General features: G+C 38.8%; 1 protein-coding gene across 1 annotated transcript in view; it reads right to left on the bottom strand.

The window, feature by feature from the left end:
• Positions 1-1,306: 1,306 nt before the first annotated feature.
• Positions 1,307-25,284, bottom strand: part of LOC131858769 (alcohol dehydrogenase-like 7) — a 64,539-nt gene continuing 40,561 nt past the window's right edge. The window contains exon 7 of the mRNA XM_059212220.1: positions 1,307-1,464. Coding sequence (XP_059068203.1) covers positions 1,307-1,464 — 158 coding nt within the window. The remainder of the gene's footprint in view (positions 1,465-25,284) is intronic.

Below are 25,284 nucleotides of genomic sequence, written 5' to 3'. Positions count from 1 at the left end.
TATTTTATCATCTATTGCAACAATTTGCAAGATTGAAGGATCTGGTCTTTTCCCTTTTCTCGTTGCTCTTGCCTTGAGCATGATGTTTATATACAGAGTTGCCAATCTCCTACAGAAAGATAAATCTAAAAATCTGAGGAAATAAATTGCACTAGTCTTTGATTCTAAATCCCTAGCAGAGTCGCCAAAAATTTGTTAGTGAACAGATTTGTCCTTCGAAGATAACTATACAAATAAACTCAAAATGCCCAGAATGAAGGACAAAAAGTACTAACAGTTGGATAGATTATCATTGAAGTGATAATCTTCCTCTGAATTGAGAGGTACAACTCCCTCTTAGAAGATTTACAATGAATTAAATTATTGAGATGCTTTTAACCAAAAAGCAATAAAGGAAAATAACATTCATCCATAGCCATGAAAATGAATGTCAAAGGCTTAGAAAATAGATATAAATGAAGACCATTAAATCAAAGTTTAATTTTCTACACTTATGGATAGCATTTAGACTAAAAACCAAGAGAGAAAGTCGTTGCTCCAATATGGCTTACTTTCAAGCACACAGACTTGTAATAAATCCACATACACAATTGATTATAATAGAAAATACATTAATAAATAACCGCAAAGGCTCAAAGACCAGCTACAGTCATAAGAAGAATATCAGCAACACAAAGATTGAAGATATCATCTGCATTTTTATTCATGTCTGGAAATCAACTTAAAGATTGATATTTTCTATACAAAGCATTGCTTAGAAAAGCTTCAACTCCTCCCTTACAAATAAAAATCTAATCTCCCCCACCCACGGGCTGCTGGAAGAAAAGAAAAAGAAGAACAATCCTTTCTCTTTCAATCATTTCTCCATAAATAGCTACATGAGATCATTATTCGGTTTTATAACCGAATCTTGAAAAGCCTTTTCACTTACACTTTTCACTTTCCCCATTACTCTTTTTTTATAATATAAAATACTTATAAACATTAGAAATATAATTCTCTAAAGTTTATAATAATATTTGGATAGGTGGCACTTGAATATTTTAAACCAAGATGAAAATATTCAATATGCTGGGCGGGCTGAAAATATTTGTGACAATCAAAGTCTATCTCGGTACGGGGGCCATAACTTTTGTTTCCACCGTTGGATCTTTCTCCATTTTGGATATGTTGGTCAAGACCTAGTTTTCTCCATCATGACCAGAGAGATTTCAAAAATGATGTCTTTGTAAAAAGATATGAGCTACTGTGTGCGGCTCTATATGATTGTCATAAAATCAAACCTGCAGAGCTTGAACCTTGAACCTCATCGAACAGATTGAATATCACTGAACTCTTTGAACATCCCTGAACTGTTTGAACATCCCTGAACTGTTTGAACTGTATGAACCTGCTCGAATTGAATGAACTGTTTAAACCTCCCTAAACTGTTTGAACTGTATGAACCTACTCGAACTGAATGAACTGTTTGAACAGTATATGACATATCACTTTCACAACACTTAAGTGAACGTTAGCCCGAAAATGTCTTAGACACAACTTAGAACCTGCGGTACCTAAATGAACACTACAAACTCTGTTCAAGATGGTTCAAGGGGTTCAAGAGGCTCAATAGACCATTGAAATGTAATTCTAATGACTTAGAAATGACTTACAGGAGGATTAGGGATTGAACCAACAAATTTTTGACAAGACAAAGACTCAACTAAAATTTTTGGAAGGCGACTCACTCTTGTTATGAGGGACGAATGACAAGGTAACAAATCCGAAGGTGATCAAATTCTGATCGGTGAAGTATTTGTAGATGACATAATATTCGGGGGAGATGACGAAATGAGCCATGCATTCACAGATGAAATGAAGAAATAGTTTGAGATGTCTTTGATTGGAGAGATAAAGCTCTTCATTGGTCTACAGATTCAACAAATGAAGGAGGGTATCTTCATTACCCAATCCAAGTATATCAAAGAGGTATTGAAGACCTTTGGCATGCAGGAGAGAAAATCGATTGGAACACTGATGGTGACCGGCTGCAAACTGACAAAGGAGGATGATACAGTGTTTGTGGATGAGAAGGAGTATCGGTTGATGATCGGTAAGCTACACTATGTGGTGCATAGTAGACCAAATATTGCTCATGTAGTTGGCATAGTAGCCCATTTTCAAAAGAGTCCAAGAGAATCCCACTTGGTAGCAGTAAAGAGGATTCTTAGATACCTAAAAGAGACAGTTGATTATGGATTGTGGTATCCATACAATGGTGACTTTGGTCTCAAAGTGTTTACCGATGCAGATTAGGCAGGTAATGTGGATGACCAGAAGAGCACAACCAATGGAACATTCTTCCTTGGTGGAAGACTAGTCTCATGGAAAAGCAAGAAGCAGAGTTGTATTTCCCAATCTACAGTTGAAGCAGAGTATGTGGTAGTATTTATGAACTGCACTCAGGCAATCTAGATGAAGCATGTATTGACTGGCTTCAAAGCTCCTATATCTGAACTGGTGAGTATTTTCTGTGATAATACTAGTGCAATCAATATTTCTAAAACATCTGGTATTGCATGCTAGGACAAAGAACATTGAGCTCAAGTATCATTTCTTGAGAGAAAAGGTTCAAAATAAAGAGGTTGTATTAGAACATGTTTCCAGTAAGGAGCAACTAGCAAACATATTCACTAAGCCCTTACCGAAGACTACATTTACCTATTTGAGAGGTGAATTAGGGGTTTTGTCCCTTCATGAAGTAAACTAAAGTTGTGTGCTCCACATCACTTAGGTAGTATCATGTCATATTTTACAGGATTGATGTGTTGAAAGATGCTACTCCATAGGGGGAGCAACATAGTGGAGCTTGGAAGCTTGTGCCTCCACTTTGGCATTGTTGTCAAAGGGAGAGAAGATATCTGATGAAGAAGATATATTGTTTGGGGAAAAGATATTGAGCATGTGCACACTAACCAGTCCAAATGATGGTGATGGTGATCATTTGAAATTGAACCAATATATGTTACTAAGCAATGCTACACTGAGTATTGTCATCAATGCCAAAGGGGGAGATTGTTGGCATATGATGAAGCGGTGACAATGTATGTTGTCATTGATGTCAATATTTGCTCAAGCAGGTGAACTGGTATACACCAGTATGAAGATTGGAAGCGGTTATGGTCAACCGGGATGGAGTGGACCGGTATCAGGTTCACTAATTGTGACTACCGGTTGGTAGTCTCTGTTTAGCTCTAGGGTTTCTGGTTTGTCTTATGCGGTGCAACCGATGACATTTTGTGATGAGTTAGTTAAGATATAAGGATGAGATCGTGTTGCCATGTTAGTTATGTGCATGTGAAGGATTTCTTTGAGGATCTTGCACATGAAGATCAAATGCATTGAATTTCTACCTCGGGAATGCACAATGTTCTGAGCGGTGTATGAAGAGCGTGTGATGGGTTTACTGATTTCTAGATGCGGTGAAGATTGGATGATGCAAAATGACTTGAGATATATTTTAGATCGCTTCATTCTTTGCAATGTGCTTGAACGGTCAGGATTGGACCGCTTGTAATTTTAAACCTAAAATATTTAGGGTTTAGGGTTTATGCTACCGACCTAATTATTGTCTATAAGGTCGATGATGTTTGTTATTGTTTGTGTTGGCAAATGATGTTTTTGTGTTTGCTTGTTGAGATACTTGCCAAACGAGAGTGTGGAATCTACAAAGTGTGATTGTAGAGGAGAGGAGTTGAAAAGGATCTGCCTTAGCAAGTAGTGTTGTTATTAGATCAAAGCTTTACCTGTTGACTTCTAACCATTTCAATAGAAGGAAAATCCCCTGACTGGGTAGCTTTAACCAGCTTGTTGCAAATCCTCTAACCAAGTGACTCAAGTTCATTGAGTTCTTTAAATCCTCTAGTGAGGTAACCTTTAACATGGTTTCAACCTTTAACAGGGTTTATATCCATCCCTTAACTGAGTGATCCCTAACAGAACCTTAGTGTAAAGTCTTTAACTGGACTAGGCTCCTAACAGAGCGGACTTCAAAAGAGTTCAAAATAAGCTTGTGGGTATTCATCCCCATCGTGGTTTTTCCCATTTGGGTTTCCACGTGAAAAAATCTTCGTGTTATGGGTTGTGAGTTTTCATGTGATGATTGAATAGTTTTTTATTAAAGTTGAATATGCATGCAGTGCTAAATTATTGTGGTATTGTTAATACAACTCATGCTTGATTATATCAGGAAGTAGTCATCAATATTTAGGATTTGTTAAATATTGTTTGAAGTATATGTGTTTAATTGGTATACCCATGGTTAAGTTCAATGGTGAAGACAATCGGTCAGCATTGTTTAAATATGATAAAGTGTTGAGAAAAATTTTGACTATACTGATTCATCCCCCCCCTCTCAGTACCAGTTAGGGTATTATTTGTTCATCATTATTCATCATCTAAGGATGAAGACAATGAGGAGATTATTTTTGTGGCAGTTAAGGAAGAGCTTTATGATAAGAAAGCTTCAGTATCTCGTATTGACAGTAGTGATGAGTGGGTCATTGATAGTGGTTGCTCATACCATATGATCGGTGACAAGAACAAGTTCATATCACTTGAATAATTTGACACAATAAAGATAGGGAGATCCAATGAAGGATAGCCCAATCTTGTAGCTAAACACATAAAGCATGCAAAGCGTACCGGTAATCGATAACAAAGTGCCAAAAATAGTAGAAAGAACAACTGGTAACAACACAGAAGACATAACTGGTAAAAAATGTGAATGAATCTTATTACAATCTGGAAAATTATACATGCCACATGTTGGATCATAGTCCAGGATACAAACAATGCTTACAATGTAATAACAAGATCACAGATCATCCTCATATCAAATTGACTTTCGAGAACAATCTATCGGTTCCACCCTAACCCAGACCTCAGTCCTAGCAGATCAGAATCCTATCGTTTCTACATCTTCGCTCAATCTCAATGCTCTGTCTTTAATCTTATAACCTCATTGTTTTTCTTCAAATGATTCACAAGATTCCATATATATACTTCCCACAAATAATTACAACTTAATCAAGTCGGCCCAAAGACCAACCAGTTCAACAAACATGCAACGGTAACATGTTGGCTCAAATCACTAAGAACAATCTCCAAATGATGCACAGACCTCTGGGAATACTAGCCAAAGCCCAAAGAAACACCTCAAATGATCTGCAAGTCATGGAGATCAACTATAACTCGAAATCATCTCCGCTCAACATACAACTAGGCTAACCGATAAGAACACATCAACTGAGACAGTACCAAAATCCACATCTTACAGGAAACAAATCCAAAAGCTATGAAACTCAAACATGATAACGACCATGAACATAAGGGAATAAACCCAAAACCACAATGCTAAACACTCAAACATGAAGAAATGCCACTCTCTCAAGCAACTCCACTGAAAACTGCTCAACCAACAAGAACTAGACCGGTGTTGCTGCATCAGACTCTTGGGGTTAATTAAAAAGTGAGTCCCATCACTTGATCTAGTTCAATAATCAGTCAATAGGTACTTGCAACTACCTTAGGGTATTTCGGTGATCTAACCACAGCTTTTGGTTGCCTCTCCACGGTGATCTACCAATACAAATAGTAGCCTGCCTCAATCGGTGATATGTTCAAGTCTCCACCCACTAACTGCCTCAAGCTCAAGCTCTAGGATCGGAGTTCTGCCTGCAAACCTTTCTCTGCCTCACACTTGGTGATCTGAACAAGTCCACAAGCTGCCTCAATCTTATCCCCAACCAACCAGTGCACAAACAACATTTTGTCCAACAACAAGTTCATGAACCAGCTCTGATACCATTTAACACAGTCAAGGCAAGGAGATCCAATGAAGGACAGCCCAACCTTGTAGGTAAACACATAAATCATGCAAATTATATTGGTAACTGTAGACACCCAAAATTGTCATGTCTAATTAAATAAATATTTTATTTATTTAATTACCTAAGCCTAATTCTTCTATTAATTAAATAAATTTTTATTTATTTAATTAATTCATTTATCCTCTTCTAGCCTTATTTCTCATTTAAATAAATACATTTATTTATTTAAATTATCCCTTTCCTAAATTAAATAAATATTTTATTTATTTAATTGTCCTACTTCTTCTATTAATTGAATAAATCTTTATTTATTTAATTAATTCATTATCTTTTTCTACACATGACACATGTCATTCATCTCTTAATTTCTACACTACCTACCTCTTTCATTATTTTGGTATTTCTTATACCTACCCTCTAATCCTAGCCGACCTCTCTTTTTACACCTCTCAATCTTAACCCTCCATTTCCTATTGTGTCTTCTATTTAAGGAGATGCTTTCTTCATTATCAAACCCTAATCACTCATGCTAATGACATAACTACTTGATCAATTGGCTACACTACGATCCTACTTGCAACCACATTCCGTTCTTTGTTGAGCTCTTGTGCATATAAAAATCTGAGAGCAAATATATCAAGCAAGATCAATGGAGATAGGAAGAATGGAGATCAAAACCCTATTGGACATGTGATGGTATAATCTTTGTGATTTCATTTGATTTTCATTGTCTTAGGTTATCTTCATATGTTATGGTGGATCTTTGTTGATTGTTAGGCTAGGGTTTAGTGGTTGGATTCATTTAGCCTTTCAATATTGTTGTTATTGTTATCCATTTTCACCATAAACATTTTGGCACGCCCGGTGGGACTCTTGTCCCTTTGCATTTAACAATTTTGTTGCAGATTTTGCATTTTTGAAGTTGCAGATCGGACGATTTCGACGATATTTTAGGTTTTTTCCGCGTCTACGAGTGATTGGATCGCGTTTTTGTGTTTCAGAAGCGTCTGCGATAGAGGGAATCACGTCTATGTTTCTGTCAAATTTTATTTTTGTAGGTTTCCGAAAGGTGCGTCTGTGACTCCTAACTGCGTCTGCGATGCATCTGACCGCGTCTGAGTCATTTAACAGCGTCTGTGATCTCTGAGCGCGTCTGTGAATAACAGAACCGCGTCTGTGTCATACAGACACGTCTGTGTCTGGTATAGAGGCGTCTGTGATTTCTGTTTTGCAATTTCAATTTTTCTGAGATTTGGGTTTTCGGATTTTGTACTTAGGGTTTCAAATCTGGTTTATTTTCGGCTAACCCTTGCAGATCTAGCTAACCTGGTTTGTGCAGCTTGCTTTGGAGGCAAAAAAAAAAAAATGTTTTTGTTGAAGGCCCCTTTTCACAAAGTCTTTTGGGTTTTCTAAAATTTACCTAACTTGTGTGCTTGCAGGAAGGGGTTATCATTTGAAACAACCCAAACTACTAACAATTTTGTTGCAGGGCCTTGGCTAGGGTTTTGTAGTTTTGTTGTGTGCCTTGTTTTCATAGCTTAGCAAACACTTCCATTGGTGCACTAAAATTGAATCATTGTCTTTTGTGTCTTGAGCAATAGGCTCTTTTTGTTTAATCTTTAGAGGGCCTGTCTTCCCGTGTGGTCATTAGGACTACTAGTGAGAAGAGAACGACCCAAGTGGTAGCGAGGAAAACCCACCTCATCCAAACCACTATAATCAAATGTATTCATGGTGAAAACTATGAATAACGTGTGTTGATTAGTTCATACCGACACTATGTCTCCCCATAAACCCGTTTGATCAAATTTATTTGATCATTTGTAGGGCGTAACCCCTACCGGCTGGGAGCCTTCTGTATTTACAGAGCTGAAAGTGCCGCATGTATGGCCACACGAGCGGATGCCCTTACTAGCACCTCTTTGTTTTAGATGCCCAAATCCTTCTAGTTGTTGAGGCAAGAGGTCGGACCTCTGGTAGCAGCCCACACACATACGGTTCTTAGTAGAGATACAAAGTTCGCCATGGGGAGTTTTCATGGGGACTGATGCTTGGCTGACCTGAGAAGTGAGTGCCGAGGGTGGAGCCAGTGAGGTCAAGCATCTAAGTATCCACTCTGAATAGCGTAGCCTCGGGGGTAAAACCCTATGTGGGATCAACAACTATTGTCTTGGCCAGCCCTAAGATTTGTGCTTGTCTTATGCTAAACACTCAAACATTCAAGACAAAACAGCAAAACATTGTGTCTTTTTGTGTTTTCAAGTGTATGCAAAAACTTTTTACATCAAACAACACACTTTTGGAGTCTAAACAGTTTGCACACATTGAGTCATCAACATTGTGTCCTCTTGTTACGAAAAATAGTCGAAAAATTTGATTTGGTCACAACAAAACAACTTCACAGATAGGAAAAATTGCACTAAGGTTACAGAAACGCGTCTGTGTCTGTTCAAACCGCGTCTGTGTCAGATAAGCGCGTCTGTGAAGTACAGAATAGCGTCTGTGTTTTTATCAGCGTCTGTGTCAAACAGAGAGGCGTCTGTGTCAGATAATCGCGTCTGTGAAGTATACAGAGGCGTCTGTGTCAGGATTTGAAAACTTTAACAGTCAAGCAAACAAAGAAAATCCGTTTCGGCATACTTGAGCTTCTTAGGTTGTCTCTTCAGGTTTCATCTAGCATTCAACCTGTTCTAAGGTTTCACACAGTCCATCATTGCTTCATACCTCATTTTACATTCACAATTGTCTAAACTTGAGTCAAAAGGTCACTTGCTTGTCCTCATCATACTTTGTCAACACACTACATACAACTACACTTTGCTAAGTGGTCCCTCATCAAGGTTTCTTACCTTTGGGTCTCATTTGGTCTTACTTAGAGTCAAGTTCAGCTTACCTCATCAAGAGAAACTATCCTCTCTTTGGAAGTCACACCTACTCTACTACTTACATACTTGGTCTTACACTTTGGACATTGCAAGTACACCTCAAGATTCACTTACACTCCATACAACTCTTGGTCTTCCATACTCTCGTCATTTTTCATCTAGTCTCTCACATCTTGGTCTAACACCTAGTTCATGGTTGAAACCCGCCTTCAAAAATCTAGGAGAATAGCTAAAGAAGCTCAAGAATCCGTAAACATGAGTTCTTATGAGTATGACAATGATCTATTCTACAATCCTGAGCACACTACATTACCAGACATGAATGTTTATAGACACAATCCAAATGTGGAAAGCGCAAACACTATAAACAACAATGCTACACACAATGACACAGTGGACAACTCTTCAATACTATCAGCAGACATACAAGAATCCATAATGGATCCTCAATTCAATAGATTGGTTGAAGAGATAATGAGGAGAGATCATCAATACTTTTTAAACATGATGGCACAAAGTGGAGCTAAAATACCGCATGATTTTGACTTATCTCAACTTATGGAAAGTCGACCCTCACAACAAATTCAACCTAACATGGATCAAAGGAGACCAAATAGTGGAGGAAATAGAGGACCGAATAATATGATGCCTGAGTCACCATCAGTTTTGCTTCAAAAACCAGCAATCCCACATACACAAGCTCAAACATATGATACTTACACTCAAGGACCATCATGGAGGCCTTATGCTCAATCACATGCTCAAGGTATGAATCAATCAAAACAAGTGGATACTCAAGGACATCCTCAAAATTTTGACACAAGGAGACCTCATGTCAAAATTGGGGGCAACACAATGGAAAATGAAAGGCCTATTGAATATGGTATATATGCACAAAATAGATATGGGGTCCCTCAACAAGAAGTTATGCCAAGTGCTCCATATATGTCGCAACAATATAGACCTCCATATGGACATGTCTACGATTAGTATCATCCATACATGCAACAAGCTCCTCCTCAAATGGGCATTTCAAACATGGGGTATGCTAAAAGAAATCCATCTCCTCCCAAGAATAATTTGGAGCAACAAATTAGAGATCTACAAAAGAAAATGGAGGACATGAGTACACCAAAACCTACATACACTATGAGAGATATATGTCCTTATCCCTTCAATAAGAGCATTCCAATGCCTCCATTTCCTCCACACTTTGTAACGCCAAAATTTGACAAATATAGAGGGAAAGGAGACCCCAAGGCACACATAAGACAATTCTTCACAGCCTGCATTGAGGTAGCGGCAGAAGAAACATACTTGATGAGGTTGTTTCCACAAAGCTTAGGCGATCAAGCTATGGAATGGTTTTCTCAATTACCTCCCGGTATTAAGTCATGGGGTGACTTGGCAGAGGCATTCATTCAGCATTTGTCCTACAACATAGAAACAGATGTCTCAGTTACTACCTTGTGCAATACTAAACAAAAGGAAGGAGAATCTTTCGCAACATTTTTACAGAGATGGAGAAATTTAGCTAGCAGATGCTCTTGCGAAATCCCATAGAAACAAATGGTAGAAATGTTCACACAAAATGTTAACAAGGCTATTGGATATGATCTCAGAAAAGCTTGTTTGTCTGCATTCAAGGATGTCATTGAAAAGGGCCTAGCAACAAAAAAGGTCTTAATTGAACAAGGAGTTATCAAACTATTCAAAGAAAACAAAGAGGACTTTAAAGGAAAGGACAAACCAAAATTTTGGAACAAGAACAAGAACACGGTTAATGATGGTGTTGTCGATGCAAATACAGTGAGACCAAATTTCATCTTTTCTGGATCAAGTTCTACCAACAATCAGGTGAACAACCAAACAACTTCAAAACCTCGAAGGAAGTACACTCCATTGGGGGAACCACTTGAATCAGTATTCAAAAAGCTTGTGGCAAACAAAGTGATCACAGTTCCAGATTTTCCTCCATATGAACCAAAGGTCAAACCAAATTGGTGGAATGATGATGAATTTTGTGAGTTTCATAAGAGCAAGGGTCATAAGACAAGTAATTGCCATCGATTGAAAAACATTGTGCAAGATCTCATTGATAGAGGCGACATTGAGATTGAGGGACATTCATCTAATCAAGAGCATGAGATGTTTAAGGAACCATTCCCAAAACATGACAAAGGAAAAGCCAAAGTCACAGATGATCAAGCCAATTATACTAGAGCACCTTACAATTATGATTCTACTATCAATCACATCTCAATGGACAATCATATCTCTACTATTACTATCAAGAACAAAAATCCTGAGAATTCTACTCAGAGACCCAAGATTGTCCTAAAAGGTGTTGGATCTTCTTCCGAACCTACCTCTGAATGTCATGTTACAACCCATCGAGGTAAGATTACATTGCCAGGTGCCTCCACTAAGAATACCAATCTTTCATCAATCAAGCCTGAGTACGACCTTGTAGAACAACTAGGGAAGACACCTGCACTCATCTCTATTCTTGAGCTCTTACGTATATCTCCTGCACATAAAGCTATCCTTGACAAAATCTTGAGAGATACTGCCATCCCTACTGATCTGAACGTGGACCAGTTTCAAGCCATGGTGGGATACCTATCCGTTCCACACTCCCTCAGATTTTCAGAAGCCGATGACGCCTCCATAAGTCAGCCACATAATGCACCTCTACATGTTGAAGCCTTCATACATAAACATAGAATAAAGCGAGTCCTGATAGATGGAGGAGCAGGTCTTAATATTTGTACCTTGAGTACCATAAGACAATTGGGATATTCTGACAAGGCTGTGAATGCTACAAACCAAATCACCATCAAGGCTTATGATGATGAAGAGCGCTTGTCCAAGGGCACAGTCACCTTATCGCTAAGAATAGGGCCAGTCACAAAGGATGTGGTTTGTCAAGTCCTAGATCTTGATCTCACATACAACATATTGCTAGGACGTCCTTGGATTCATGAAATGAGGGCAGTCCCATCAACATACCATCAGTGCATTAAGTTTCCTCACAATGGAGTTGAAGTGACCGTCAATGGTGATCCAAATCCATTCATATATTGTAATAACTTGAGATCACATACTGAGACTATCATCCCCAGCAATCGGGAGGCTACTCCTTCGTCAGCATATATTGATCCTGAGTCATTAAAGCCCTCGACATCCAAACAAGGTGAACTTAGAGCCAAGTTTCAAGAAAAAGGCATGGGAGAATACACTCTGAATCAGACAATGTTTTTACGACAAGTCATGACCTCTCCCAAGGAATATGGGAGGCCACATCCTAACAAGCAAATCTCCATCATGATGCTCAAATGGGATCCTACCATCTTTCAAAAATGGGGTGAACTAGAAGAAGAAAATTTATATAAAATGCTCTATAAGGACGTTGAAGAGGACACACATGATCAGATTATTATACCCTGCGAGAACTATGGCAAAGGCTTCAAAATTTTGCAAAGATTCAGGTATGATGGAAAAAGCCCTCTCGGACTACGCAAAGAAGGTGTCATGGAGCCCTTACAACTTGAGCTAACTACAAGAAGGGAACGCTCCAAGGGGCTTGGTTTTCTAAATCCCAGACTACATAATAAAAGAACAAAAGAGGTATGGCGAATTAAGGTTGCCGAAGTTCAACAAGAGGATTATCCTTCCACAGATTCTAATGAGTGGGAGTGGGGTTCAGACAAATCCTCCAGTGACTATGAGCTCACTGAAACATTCAGAGAGCCAGATGAACCCACAGAGGAGGAGGAATTTTACAAAAAGTTCAGAGTTGGTCAAGAACCAACCCATAAGGATCCCGCACAAGCTTCGTTTCAAGGTCCTAGGTCAAAATCATATAGGATGAGGACACCTGTCCCAGAAGGCTCTACTAGTGATGACAATTTGGATTCGCTCACGATCGAAACTGATGAGGAGAGTGCCATCGATGACCTCGACGATTACCTTGACATACCTGAATATAACCACATCTTCACTCTTCGTCCAGCAAATTCGGAAAACACTAATGACCTTCCCCTTGTTCATCCTCAACTCATTGACTGGGATCATGAAGGACCAGCACAATTTGATACATTTCAAAATGACGAAGCTATTATCGACTACCTTGGCATTCGAGATGATCTTCCCCCTGGAGACCACAAAGAAGGATACACCATAGAGCTCAACAACATAGCATACTTTGGTGAGGGTGTCGGGCCTTCTAGTCGCAAAAATGTGAAAATAAAAACAAAACAAGGGTCTTATGGTGAAAACCACACTGTGGCGCTATCTGACTCCAAAAAAGTAAAAAGAAAGGACGTATCTGAGGGTGAAAACCTCTCTGAGGCACCCGAAGATGGAAGGCTCGACATTCTCCCAGCATCATACAAGGAAAAATCATCCATGTTGGTAGAGGAGACTATAAAGACAAACATTGGTACAGCAGAGGTTCCACACAACATATTTTTGGCTCAATCATTGACAGAGGCCGAGAGAGCAAAATTCATAAGCTTCTTTAAGGGACGACAAATCAACTTCGCATGGTCATATGCTGATATGCCTGGACTGGATCCGGATTTGGTTATGCATCATTTAACAGTCAAACCGGGGGCAAAACCAGTAAAGCAGAAATTAAGGAAAATGCATCCACAAGTGGCATTGCTAGTCAAGGCAGAGCTGGAGAAATTACTGGATGTCGGATTCATACGCCCAATTGATTATCCCGAATGGATTTCCAATCTCGTACCCGTCAGTAAACCGGATCGCAGCATAAGGATATGTACAGACTTTAGAGATATCAACAAGGCTTGTCCAAAGGATGATTTCCCATTACCAAACATTGACTTGATCGTTGATCTCACAGCAGGCCATGAAATGTTATCTTTAATGGACGGATTTTCTGGATATAATCAGATCAGGATTGCACCTGAAGATCAACATAAAACATCATTCACTTGTCCATGGGGAACCTTCTGTTGGAACGTCATGCCCTTTGGGTTGAAAAATGCAGGCGCTACTTATCAAAGAGCGATGACTACTATCTTTCATGATCTCATGCACATAACCGTGGAAGATTATGTTGACAATCTTTTGGGAAAATCAATAGACAGAGATACACACTTGAACATCCTTTCAGTTGTCTTTGATCGGCTGGAAAAATATAAGGTAAGACTAAATCCAAAGAAATGCGTCTTTGGAGTAACCTCCGGGAAGCTCCTAGGATTCATTGTGTCTAAAAGAGGAATCAAAGCCGATCCAGCAAAGGTCAAGGCTATCTTAGACATGCCGCCACCCAAGAATATTAGTCAACTTCGATCTTTACAAGGGAGACTCCAATCCATACGAAGATTCATAGCACAACTTGCAGATAAGTGTAATCCTTTCCAGCACCTGCTACACAAAAACATCAAGTTCAAATGGGATGAGAACTATCAACAGGCTTTTCAGGCGCTCAAAGACTATCTTTTGAACCCACCAGTCTTAATGTCACCCATTCCAGATCAACCGTTGCTACTTTACATATCAGCTACTCCAACAGCACTGGGGGCACTCCTAGCACAGCAAATACCTGACGGCAAGGAAAAAGCAGTCTACTATATCAGTCGCACATTGGTGGGATATGAGCTAAACTACACACCAATCGAGCGTGCATGTCTCGCTGTGGTCTTTGCTTCACAAAAATTATGACATTATATGCTCACTCACAAGACTAAGTTGATTGCCAGAATTGATCCACTAAAATATCTTCTCAACAAAGCTACACTTACTGGGCGGCTGGCCAAGTGGGTAATGATTTTGAGTGAATTCGACATTGAATACGTGGACAGAAAAGCTATAAAAGGACAAGCAATTGCAGATCAACTGGCAGATGCTCCCATGATAGATGATGCTCCTCTACAGTCAGAATTTCCAGATGAGTCCATTCTAACAATATCACCTGCAAAGCCATGGCAATTATATTTTGACGGCTCATATACACAGCACGGGGCAGGAGCGGGTATACTCTTTATAACTCCCCAAGGCGATTCTATACCAAAATCATACCGTTTATCATTTCCTTGCACCAACAATATAGCGGAATACGAGGCATTAACAACTGGGTTAAGAATTGCAGTTCAATGGAAGATCCAAGAACTTCGTGTTTTTGGGGATTCTCAACTTGTCATCCGTCAAGCAACTGATGATTATCAAACAAAAGATGAAAAACTAATGCCTTACAAACAACTAGTAGATGATCTAAAATAGCACTTCGCAAAGATAGAGTTTGAGCAGATACCAAGAGAACAGAATTGTGCTGCAAATGTCATGGCTACAATTGCTTCGCTCATTGATCTACTGCAAAATGAGACCTGCTATGAGTTCCTGGTAGACAACCTGCTGATTCCGTCATATGAGATCACCCCTACGGAAATGATATGTGTTGTTGGTCCTGAATCCCAGTTATATGGTCCCATATTCACATACCTTCGCGACAATATCTTACCTCCCGATCTATCGAACAATCAACGCCGTAATTTCATTCGCCAATCCTCTCGATATGTCATTTTAGCAGATATCCTATACCGACGAGGTCTAGATGGCACCCTTCTTAGATGTTTAGAGAGTGACGAAGCTCAGATTGCATTACGAGAAGTGCATGAGGGGATATGTGGTCCGCATACTAGTGGTCCTACCTTGGCCAAGAAACTCATCAGGACTGGATACTACTGGCCTACTATGGAAAAAGATGCATATCAGTTTGTCAAGAAGTGTAAGCAGTGTCAAATTCATGGAGACCTCATACATGCACCAGCACAAGAACTACAACCACTTGCATCTCCTTGGCCCTTTTGTCAGTGGGGACTCGATCTCATAGGCAAGATTCACCCTCCTTCTTCCAATGGACATAAATTCATTATTACAGCCACAGAGTATTTTACAAAGTGGATTGAAGCCGTGCCTCTCACACAAGTTACTGGGAAACAAATCGCTACCTTCATCCTGAACTACATCATTTGCCGATACGGGATTCCTACTTCCATTGTTACTGATAACGGGCGTCCCTTCAAAAATCAGGATGTTCGTGAACTCTGTGACCGCTTCCATATCTCTCACCATTTCTCCACACCATATTACCCCCAAGGTAATGGCCAAGCTGAGGCGTCTAATAAAACAATTCTCAAAATACTTAAAAAGACAGTCGACGACGCTGGCCGTAACTGGCATATCCAACTCAATCTTGCACTTTGGGCCTATCGCACAAGTGTTCGCACACCTACAGGAGCTACACCCTACTCACTTGTCTACGGCGCTGAAGCCATCTTGCCTATTGAGGTCGAGTTACCTTCTTTATGGGTCTCCTTGAGAAACATAATCAACGATGAAGACTACAGGGTCTCTCACTTACAAGAACTAGAACTGCTGGAGGAACGAAGGCACACTGCTTTTAATCATCTCAAGGCTTACCAACAACGAATGAGTCGCAGTTATAATCACAAAGTTAAGCCTCGCACATTTGAGGTAGGTGACTTAGTACTCAGAGAGAACCCCAAGAATCAGCAAGACAGAGATAAGAAAGGCAAGTTCAAACCAAACCGGCTTGGTCCTTACATCATTACAGCGGTATATGGATCTGGGGTATATCAGCTCTCAACTACAGAAGAGGAATCTTTGGAGGATCCTATCAACAGCATGCACCTTCGCCGGTTCTACACATAGCTCATCAGAGTATCCTAATTCAAAAATACAAAAAAATAAAAAAAAATAAAAAATACAAAAAAAATTATAAAACAAAAAAATCGTCACTTGGTGAAAACCTGGCAAACAGGCGCCTTGTGACACAAAAAAATTGAAAAATCAAAAAAGTAAAGAGAAATAATTTCGTCCAACGGTGAAAACCACTTCGGTGGCGCCTTGGGCAAGTACCATGGTGAAAACTGGGTCACCAGCGCCATGCGTAGAGACTTTTCTCCTCTCTCCTTCAGGATTCTCTTTCATCCTTTCACTTTGCACACACTCACAACCTATTCATCCATAATAAACTTACCCATTCCCATCATGGCTTGTTATTGATCTACCTAAGATTGGTTAGCCATTCATAATAAACCCTCCCTTTTCACTCCCTTTCCATCCATAATAAATCAGATCCTATCTGTGGCTAAGGCAAAATCCTACGTCTAGTGATGGGTGTGGAATTGAGAACATCACATGTTTCGAGGAGTACACTTTCTTCTGGCTTCCTTCAAGTCTATTCGCACACAGTCCACAATAAAGCAGCATTTGCATCACAGATCCGCAATAAAGTTTCATCTTCTCCGTAATAAAGTATCAGTTTCATGGATTCAGTCAGTTTCAGATGAGACACAACAGCAACAATGGGCTTCAACAAAATCAAATCTTTCAACAGACTCAGACAACATATGGTTCAGTGCTATCTATCCTTTTTGTGAAAGTGAACATTGTGACCGCAATCGAATAAGACTTATACAAGTGACAAGAGACACTAAACTTGAGGACTACAATGGATGTTGGTGTCGAGTCTTGGTTTTCTTTTGATTTTATCTTTTGGTGACATGTCTTTTAGCTTTTCCAGGATGTCTCTGACTAGAGATTCTATCTCCAGGATGTCTTTGACTAGAAAGGCGAGGATGGGGTATCGTCACCTATTTGCATTTGTTGTCTATGGATTGTCTTTTAGTAATGCTATGACTTGTCCAAGGATATGAGGACACTGTGAGTCTAGTATGAACTGGGGCATTCCTTGTTTGTGACTGTCTTATCTCCATGCAAACAGGTACAATGACTTTCTGGGTCGAACAAATGCCTTGATTGTCATAACCTATTTTGCCATAATAAAGCTCAATGATGATAATGCACAAGAAGCTCTTTCACTTTCATATCTTCTGTCTTCCATCCCCCTTTCTTGATTGACTTCCATCGTCCTTCTCGAGTCCGCGTAGCGTGCTATCATATGACTGAGTATAATGACACACCAAAAACATTTGCATTTCATATAGTTACACCTGCATCACCACATATAAGCATTTCATACATACATATAGATATCACAATTGCATCACATCCTGCATACAACACATGTTAGCACATCTCACATTTTCATTATGTAAATAATCATTTGCATTATCATATTCATTTGCATTACATACATTCACATTTGCATCATGCATCACATATAAAACATAAAAGAACAAAAATATATTGCATTACATCATATAAGCATCCATATCATAAAACATGCATCACATAAGAACATCTCATCACACATGGCCCCCATGCATATCTGGTGTGCTCTGTCATCAGTGTCTCCAATGCCCCTCCCCAGCCAACTGCCAATCCTCATGTAGCTCTGTCCGGACACAAGTACCCACTGATGACTCCTCTGATAACAGCTGGTAAAGCTAAACCTGTAGCGGTCATGGTATCCCATGCCACGTGACCTGCTCGCATCTCCAACCCGGGATCCTGGAATACCCATCTCAGTGCCTCCCTATCACCATCTTGATCATATGGAATCAACTCTCCATCAATCAGAATATGCAGAATCCTGTAGACGTCCTCAAGCGTCACTGTCATCTCCCCCATAGGCAAGTGAAACGTGCAAGTCTCGGAGTGCCATCTCTCCGCCAGTGCAGTCAGCAAACCCATGTTTGCCCGAAACTCAGGCACATATAGCACATGTGTGAGACCCATCTCCTCAATAGAAATCATGTCCTGAATCGACAACTCTGGTCGCAACCTCTGAGTCGATGGGAATCTCTCCCGTGACTCCAACATAGGCAGATACTCCTGCAGTCAACCAATCAATCATGTCAGTTATCGTGGCATTCACTGTTTATCACAAAATGCTACTTGCTACCTAAATGCATACGCTTACCTATCCTAGTGACACTCACTGTTCATCACAAAGTGTTGCTATCTATCCTAGTAGTACTCCCTGTTCATCACAAAGTACTACGTGTGTGACATTCCCTGTTCATCACAAAGTGTTACTCACATTCGCACTCCTTGTTCATCACAAAGTGCTGCCTATCTTGGTGCTCCCTGTTCATCACAAAGTGCCTTGATCTATCCTAGTCTTCCTAGAGGACCTGCTTGAGTGTATCCTCTCAGCAGCTTATCCAATCGACAACGTATGTTTATCACAGAACTACCGATTTGACCTCGAAGACACAACCTATGCATTTTGACACACAAACGCGCTTTAAGCTTATAAACACGCTTATAGACTGCACAGACGTGCGTGTCCAACACAGACGCGCTGGCACTGACACAGACGCAGTTGCGCGTTTTTGCATATTTCAACTACCCTATTCCTAGCGCATTTATTGCTACTTAGCATGCATTAATGACAAAACTTGAAATGCGTGAAAGTACGAGGAGGTTTTCGGGTACTTACCGGCTCTCCTACATCTGCTGGTCGCTGGAATCGGCAAACGCGGTCAAATCTATGAATGAAAGTCATCGCTGCTGACTGCTGCTGCTCTTTTCTCGCTCTGCACTGTGATCTCGTAGGGGTGTGGATGACAATGAGGATGTCTTTTGCCCGTGGTCTATCTTATAGCCTACCCTAGCCCTCGCCCTCATTTCCCGAGTCAGTCTTCTTTATCCCGTGACTCTGTCACTTTATCCGGTCAGTCCATTCTAGCCTCTCTTTCTTATCGAGAGATTGTCTACAATCTTTTCAGACATTTTCATCCAATCTCTCGAGGGGGCATATCATTCCCATACTGGGGCAACTCTGTATCAGTTCATCTTATCTTCTTTGAAACAACGCAACAAGCCGCATTGTCTCAAAGAGGGGCAAAATGTAGACACCCAAAATTGTCATGTCTAATTAAATAAATATTTTATTTATTTAATTACCTAAGCCTAATTCTTCTATTAATTAAATAAATTTTTATTTATTTAATTAATTCATTTATCCTCTTCTAGCCTTATTTCTCATTTAAATAAATACATTTATTTATTTAAATTATCCCTTTCCTAAATTAAATAAATATTTTATTTATTTAATTGTCCTACTTCTTCTATTAATTGAATAAATCTTTATTTATTTAATTAATTCATTATCTTTTTCTACACATGACACATGTCATTCATCTCTTAATTTCTACACTACCTACCTCTTTCATTATTTTGGTATTTCTTATACCTACCCTCTAATCCTAGCCGACCTCTCTTTTTACACCTCTCAATCTTAACCCTCCATTTCCTATTGTGTCTTCTATTTAAGGAGATGCTTTCTTCATTATCAAACCCTAATCACTCATGCTAATGACATAACTACTTGATCAATTGGCTACACTACGATCCTACTTGCAACCACATTCCGTTCTTTGTTGAGCTCTTGTGCATATAAAAATCTGAGAGCAAATATATCAAGCAAGATCAATGGAGATAGGAAGAATGGAGATCAAAACCCTATTGGACATGTGATGGTATAATCTTTGTGATTTCATTTGATTTGCATTGTCTTAGGTTATCTTCATATGTTATGGTGGATCTTTGTTGATTGTTAGGCTAGGGTTTAGTGGTTGGATTCATTTAGCCTTTCAATATTGTTGTTATTGTTATCCATTTTCACCATAAACAGTAACTGGTAACAAAGTGCCAAAAACAACAGAAAGAACAACAGGTAACAACATAGAAGACATAACCGATAAACAATGTGAATGAATCTTATTACAATCTAGAAAATTATAAATGCCACATGTTGGATCACAGTCCAGGATACAAATAATGCTTACATTGCAATTAAAAGATCCACAGATCATCCTCATATCAAATCGGCTTCTGGGAATAGTCTACAGGTTCCACCCTAACCCAGACCTCAACCTTTCGGCCTCAGTCCTACCGGATCAAAATCTTATCAATTCTACATTTCACTCAATCTCAATGTTGTCTTTAATCTTCTAACTTCATTGTTTTTCCTCAAATGATTCACAAGCTTCCATATAAATACCGCCTACAAATAATTACAACTTAATCAAGTTGGCCCAAAGACCAATAGATTTAGGAAATGTGTAATCGTAACATGTCGGCTCAAATCACTAAGAACAATCTCCAAATGATGTGCAGGCCTCTGGGAATATCATCCAAGGCCCAAAGAAAGACCTCAAATGATCTGCAAGTCATGAAGATAAACCGCAACCCAAAATCATCTTCGTTCAACATACAACCAGGCTAACTGGTAAGAACACGTCAACTGGGACAATACTGGAATCCACAGCTTACAGGAAACAAAGCCAAAAGATATTAAAATCAAACATGATAATGACCATGAACACGAGGGAATAAACCCAAAACCACAATGCTAAACACTCAAACATGAAGAAATATCACACTCTCAAGCAACTCCACTAAAAATTGTTCAACTGGAAAGAACTAGACCAGTGCTCTTGCATCAAAATTTGATGGTGGAGTAGTGAGATTTTGAAACAATTCACCATGTATGGTAAAAGGTAAAGGATAAATTTCTTTACATGGTAAAAGTAATGTTGATGATGTGTATTGGGTTGAAGGATTAAAGCATAACTTATTGAGTGTTGGTCAGCTAAATGATAAAGGTTATCATCTTGAGCTTATGAATGGAGTGTGTGGGATTTTAGGAAGCAAAGGAGAACTGATTGCAACTGATAAATAGACAAAAGGTAACTTAGTCCATCTGAATACTAATGTTAATAGTTTTTGGGTTGCAAAAGTTGAGGACAGTTGGTTATGGCATAGAATATTTTGTCATGTAAATTTTTATAATGTGGTTAAGGTCAGCAAGTCAAATATGGTTAGAGGTATGCCACAACTAGTTAAACCGGACAATGTGATTTGTTAAGAATGTTAGTTGGGTAAGATGACTACTTCTTCTTTTAAGAGCAAATCATTTTCTTCTGAGAATATTTAATATTTGGTACACACTAATCTATGTGGTCCTATGAGGACTAGAAGTTTTCAAGGTGATAGGTATTTCATGATATTTACTAATGATCATTCGAGAATGATGTGGGTTACATTTTTGAAGGAAAATTTTGAAGCTTTCATCAAGCTTAAAGCATTCAAAGCCTTAGTGGAAAAGGAAGCTGGTAAGAACCTTAAATATCTGAGATCTGACTGGGGTGGAGAATTCACATCAACTGAATTTATGAAATACTATGATGAAAATGGAATCAAGAGATAACTATCTGCACCAAGGACACCACAATAGAATGGGATTGCAAAAAGGAGGAATCAAACCACAGTTGAAGCAACAAGAACAATATTGATAGAAGGAGATGTACCTAAAATGTTTTGGAGAGAAGCAGTTAGCAATGCAGTATATAAAATGAATCGGGTATTGGTTAAGAAAGGTAATGACAAGGCTCCCTATGAATTATGGTATGGTCATACTCCTAATGTCAGTTATTTCAAGGTCTTTGGAAGTAGGTGTTACATAAAGAGAGATGAGTACGCATGCAAGTTTGATCCTAAGAGTGATGAAGGAACATTCCTTGGTTATTCAACTAAGAGAAAATCATTCGAGTGCTTTAATAAAAGAACGAATAAGATTCTGGAAAGTATCAATGTAAAAGTTGATGAGTATTCTGATAAATCTGATGATACCAGAAAGTCTAATGCAGTTGATGAACAGAAGATAGTGATCATTGAACCAAAAGTTTAGAATTATGGTGAGTAGAACAGTGTGGAGGATACTACTCAAATGGTAGAAGATGAAGATGAAGATGAAGTAGAACTAGAAGAGACTTCTATACCAGAATCAGTTATACCTAGATATGTAAAGTTAAATCACTCTGCATATCATATTATTAGAGACAAGAATCTTGGAGTACAAACAAGAAGAAAAATCAAAGAAAGTGCTTGTCTAATTTCCATAATGGAACCTAAGCTAGTGAGAGAAGCTCTTAAGGATGATGATTGGATAAAGTCTATGAATGAAGATCTTGATCAAATAGACAACAACAACACTTGGTGACTTGTCCCTAGATCAGCTGATTAAAATGTGATTGGTACTAAATGGGTGTTGAGAAACAAATTGAATGAAGATGGTGAAGTGGTTAGAAACAAGGCTAGACTAGTTTGCAAAGGGTATGCACAAGAAGAAAGTCAAGGTTATGGAGAAACCTTTACATCGATTGCTAGACTTGAAGGAGTTAGGATGCTACTTGCATTTGCATCTTTTAAAGGATTCAAGGTTTACCATATGGATGTTAAATCTACATTTTTGAATGGAATCCTAGAAGAAGAGGTTTACATTGAACAACCGGATGGGTTTGCATTGACTGAAGACAAGGATATGGTGTGCAAACTGCATAAAGATTTATATGGGTTAAAGCAAGCACCAAGGGCATGGTTTGAAAGACTCCATTCACACCTGATAAAGATTGGATTTCAGCGACCTAGTGAGGACAACAATATTTACTTGAAGACTAAAGGAGACAAGATATTAATTGAAGAAGTCTTTGTAGATGATATCATATTTGGAGGAGATGATGATATGAGACTAACTTTTGTTGAAGAGATGAAAAAGGACTTTGAAATGTCTCTGACAGGTGAGATCAAATTTTTCATTGGTTTGGAGGTTCAACAGTTGAAAGGAGGTATCTTTATCGGTCAGTTAAAATATGTGAAGGAGGTATTAAAAAACTTTGGAATGGAAGATTGTAAACTGGTTGGAACCCCTATGGTAACAGGTTACAGATTGTCAAAGGAAGATGATTCAGATCCAGTGGATGAATTTGAGTATATATCTATGATTGGTAAATTGCACTATGTTGTTCATAGAAGACTGGATATTGCTCATGCAGTTGGTATTGTGGCTAGATTTCAGATTAGCCCTAAGGAGACTCATTTGGTGGCGGTCAAGAGAATTTTTAGATATCTTAGAGGAACTATTGATTATGGATTATGGTATCCATATAAAGGAAACTTCTCTTTGCAAGTATTCACAGATGTTGATTGGGCAGGTAATGTAGATGACCAGAAGAGCACAACCAGTGGTGCATTCTTTATAGGAGGAAGACTTGTATCTTGGACTAGTAAGAAACAAAGCTGTATTTCTCAGTCTACAGCAGAGGTAGAGTATTTGGCTGCATCTATGAACTATACTCAAGCTATATCGATGAGGCATGTATTGGAAGGATTTAAGGAGAATATGATAGAACCGGTGGTCATATATTGTGATAACACAAGTGCAATAAATATTTCAAAGAACCCTATATTGCATGCTAGGACAAAGCATATTGAATTGAAGTATCATTTTCTGAGAGAGAGAGAGAGAGTGTAGGAAAAGCAAGTCAAAATGGATCATGTGTCAAGTAAGGAGTAGTTGGATGATAACTTCACTAATCCATTGCCTAAGGCTACCTTTGAGTATCTCAGAGGCAAGTTAGGGGTTATACCCCTACCGAAGGTCAACTAAGATTTTGTTGAAGCGTCAATCCAGTGGGATAATTGAAAATCTTTCACTGTGGATTGATGACAAGTGGGCTACTCCTCAAGGGGAGTAGCAAAGATGAAGGAAACCAATAGCAATGGATAGATGAATTTGACACTTTGCACCTTTAGCATTGTTGTCAAAGGGGGAGAAGAAAAGAAACAGGAGAACAACAATGATAGAGGGAGAACTAAATAAAAGAAGGAGAAGAAAAGTGATACAGGAGAAGAAGATAAGTGAAGAACACAAGTGAAGACAAGTACAGCAGTCATAATAGTTCAAGTTCCATGTTCTTGTTTTGTTTGATGAGCTTTTGATTTTTGGTGTTGTCATGTTTGCTTTTGGTTGTTGCCATCAATGCCAAAGGGGGAGATTATTGGCATATTGTTGGTATATTGTTGGAGATGATGATGAGATGTGAAGATGACCGACAAATTTGATTAGGTATATGATGTCAAGATGAAGATTGTTGATGATGATGTTATGTTAAGTTGTTCGATGACTTTATTTGTGTTTTCATTTATGGAAACCATGTTTGTTGAGTCATCTAAGCCATCTAGACCTATTGATATAGCCTAACCAATAGTGGAACTGGTTGACAGCAAGGTTAGCAGGAATAGAGCAATGATCAGAAGACTGCTACAAACAATTGGAGAGGAGTTAGGTGTTGTGGTTTGGAACATATACATATGACATTGATATGAGTTTGTTATTGCAACCACGACAGAATCAGCATATTAAGTGAGTTATGATTGACTCTCATGAACTCAATGAATATGAATGAATACCGGTGACAGATATTTGACTGGTGATGATTTATGGTTTGGCAATGGATCTTATCATGTTCTTAACTTTGTGATGGCATTTCAAAATCCGTGTGTAATGATAAGAAGATGTTTGAGCATGTACAAGGATTTAATTTCTTGGGAAATGGTGAAGTACTTAGCAGAATGTGACAAGGTTTTGATTGCTTATCAAATCGATGTGCGGTGATCATTCAATGATGAAAATTATCTTGGAATTTGTTGTAATGATCTATAATGATCTGTAATGTAATCTTGTAGCTTCCCTAACTTTAAAATATATTTAGGGCTAT

This window comes from Cryptomeria japonica, chromosome 10 (genome assembly GCF_030272615.1).
Source record: "Cryptomeria japonica chromosome 10, Sugi_1.0, whole genome shotgun sequence".
NCBI classification, from domain to species: Eukaryota; Viridiplantae; Streptophyta; class Pinopsida; order Cupressales; family Cupressaceae; genus Cryptomeria; species Cryptomeria japonica.
Note: the sequence above shows the minus strand (reverse complement) of the source record. Positions and strands in the feature narration are given on the sequence as shown.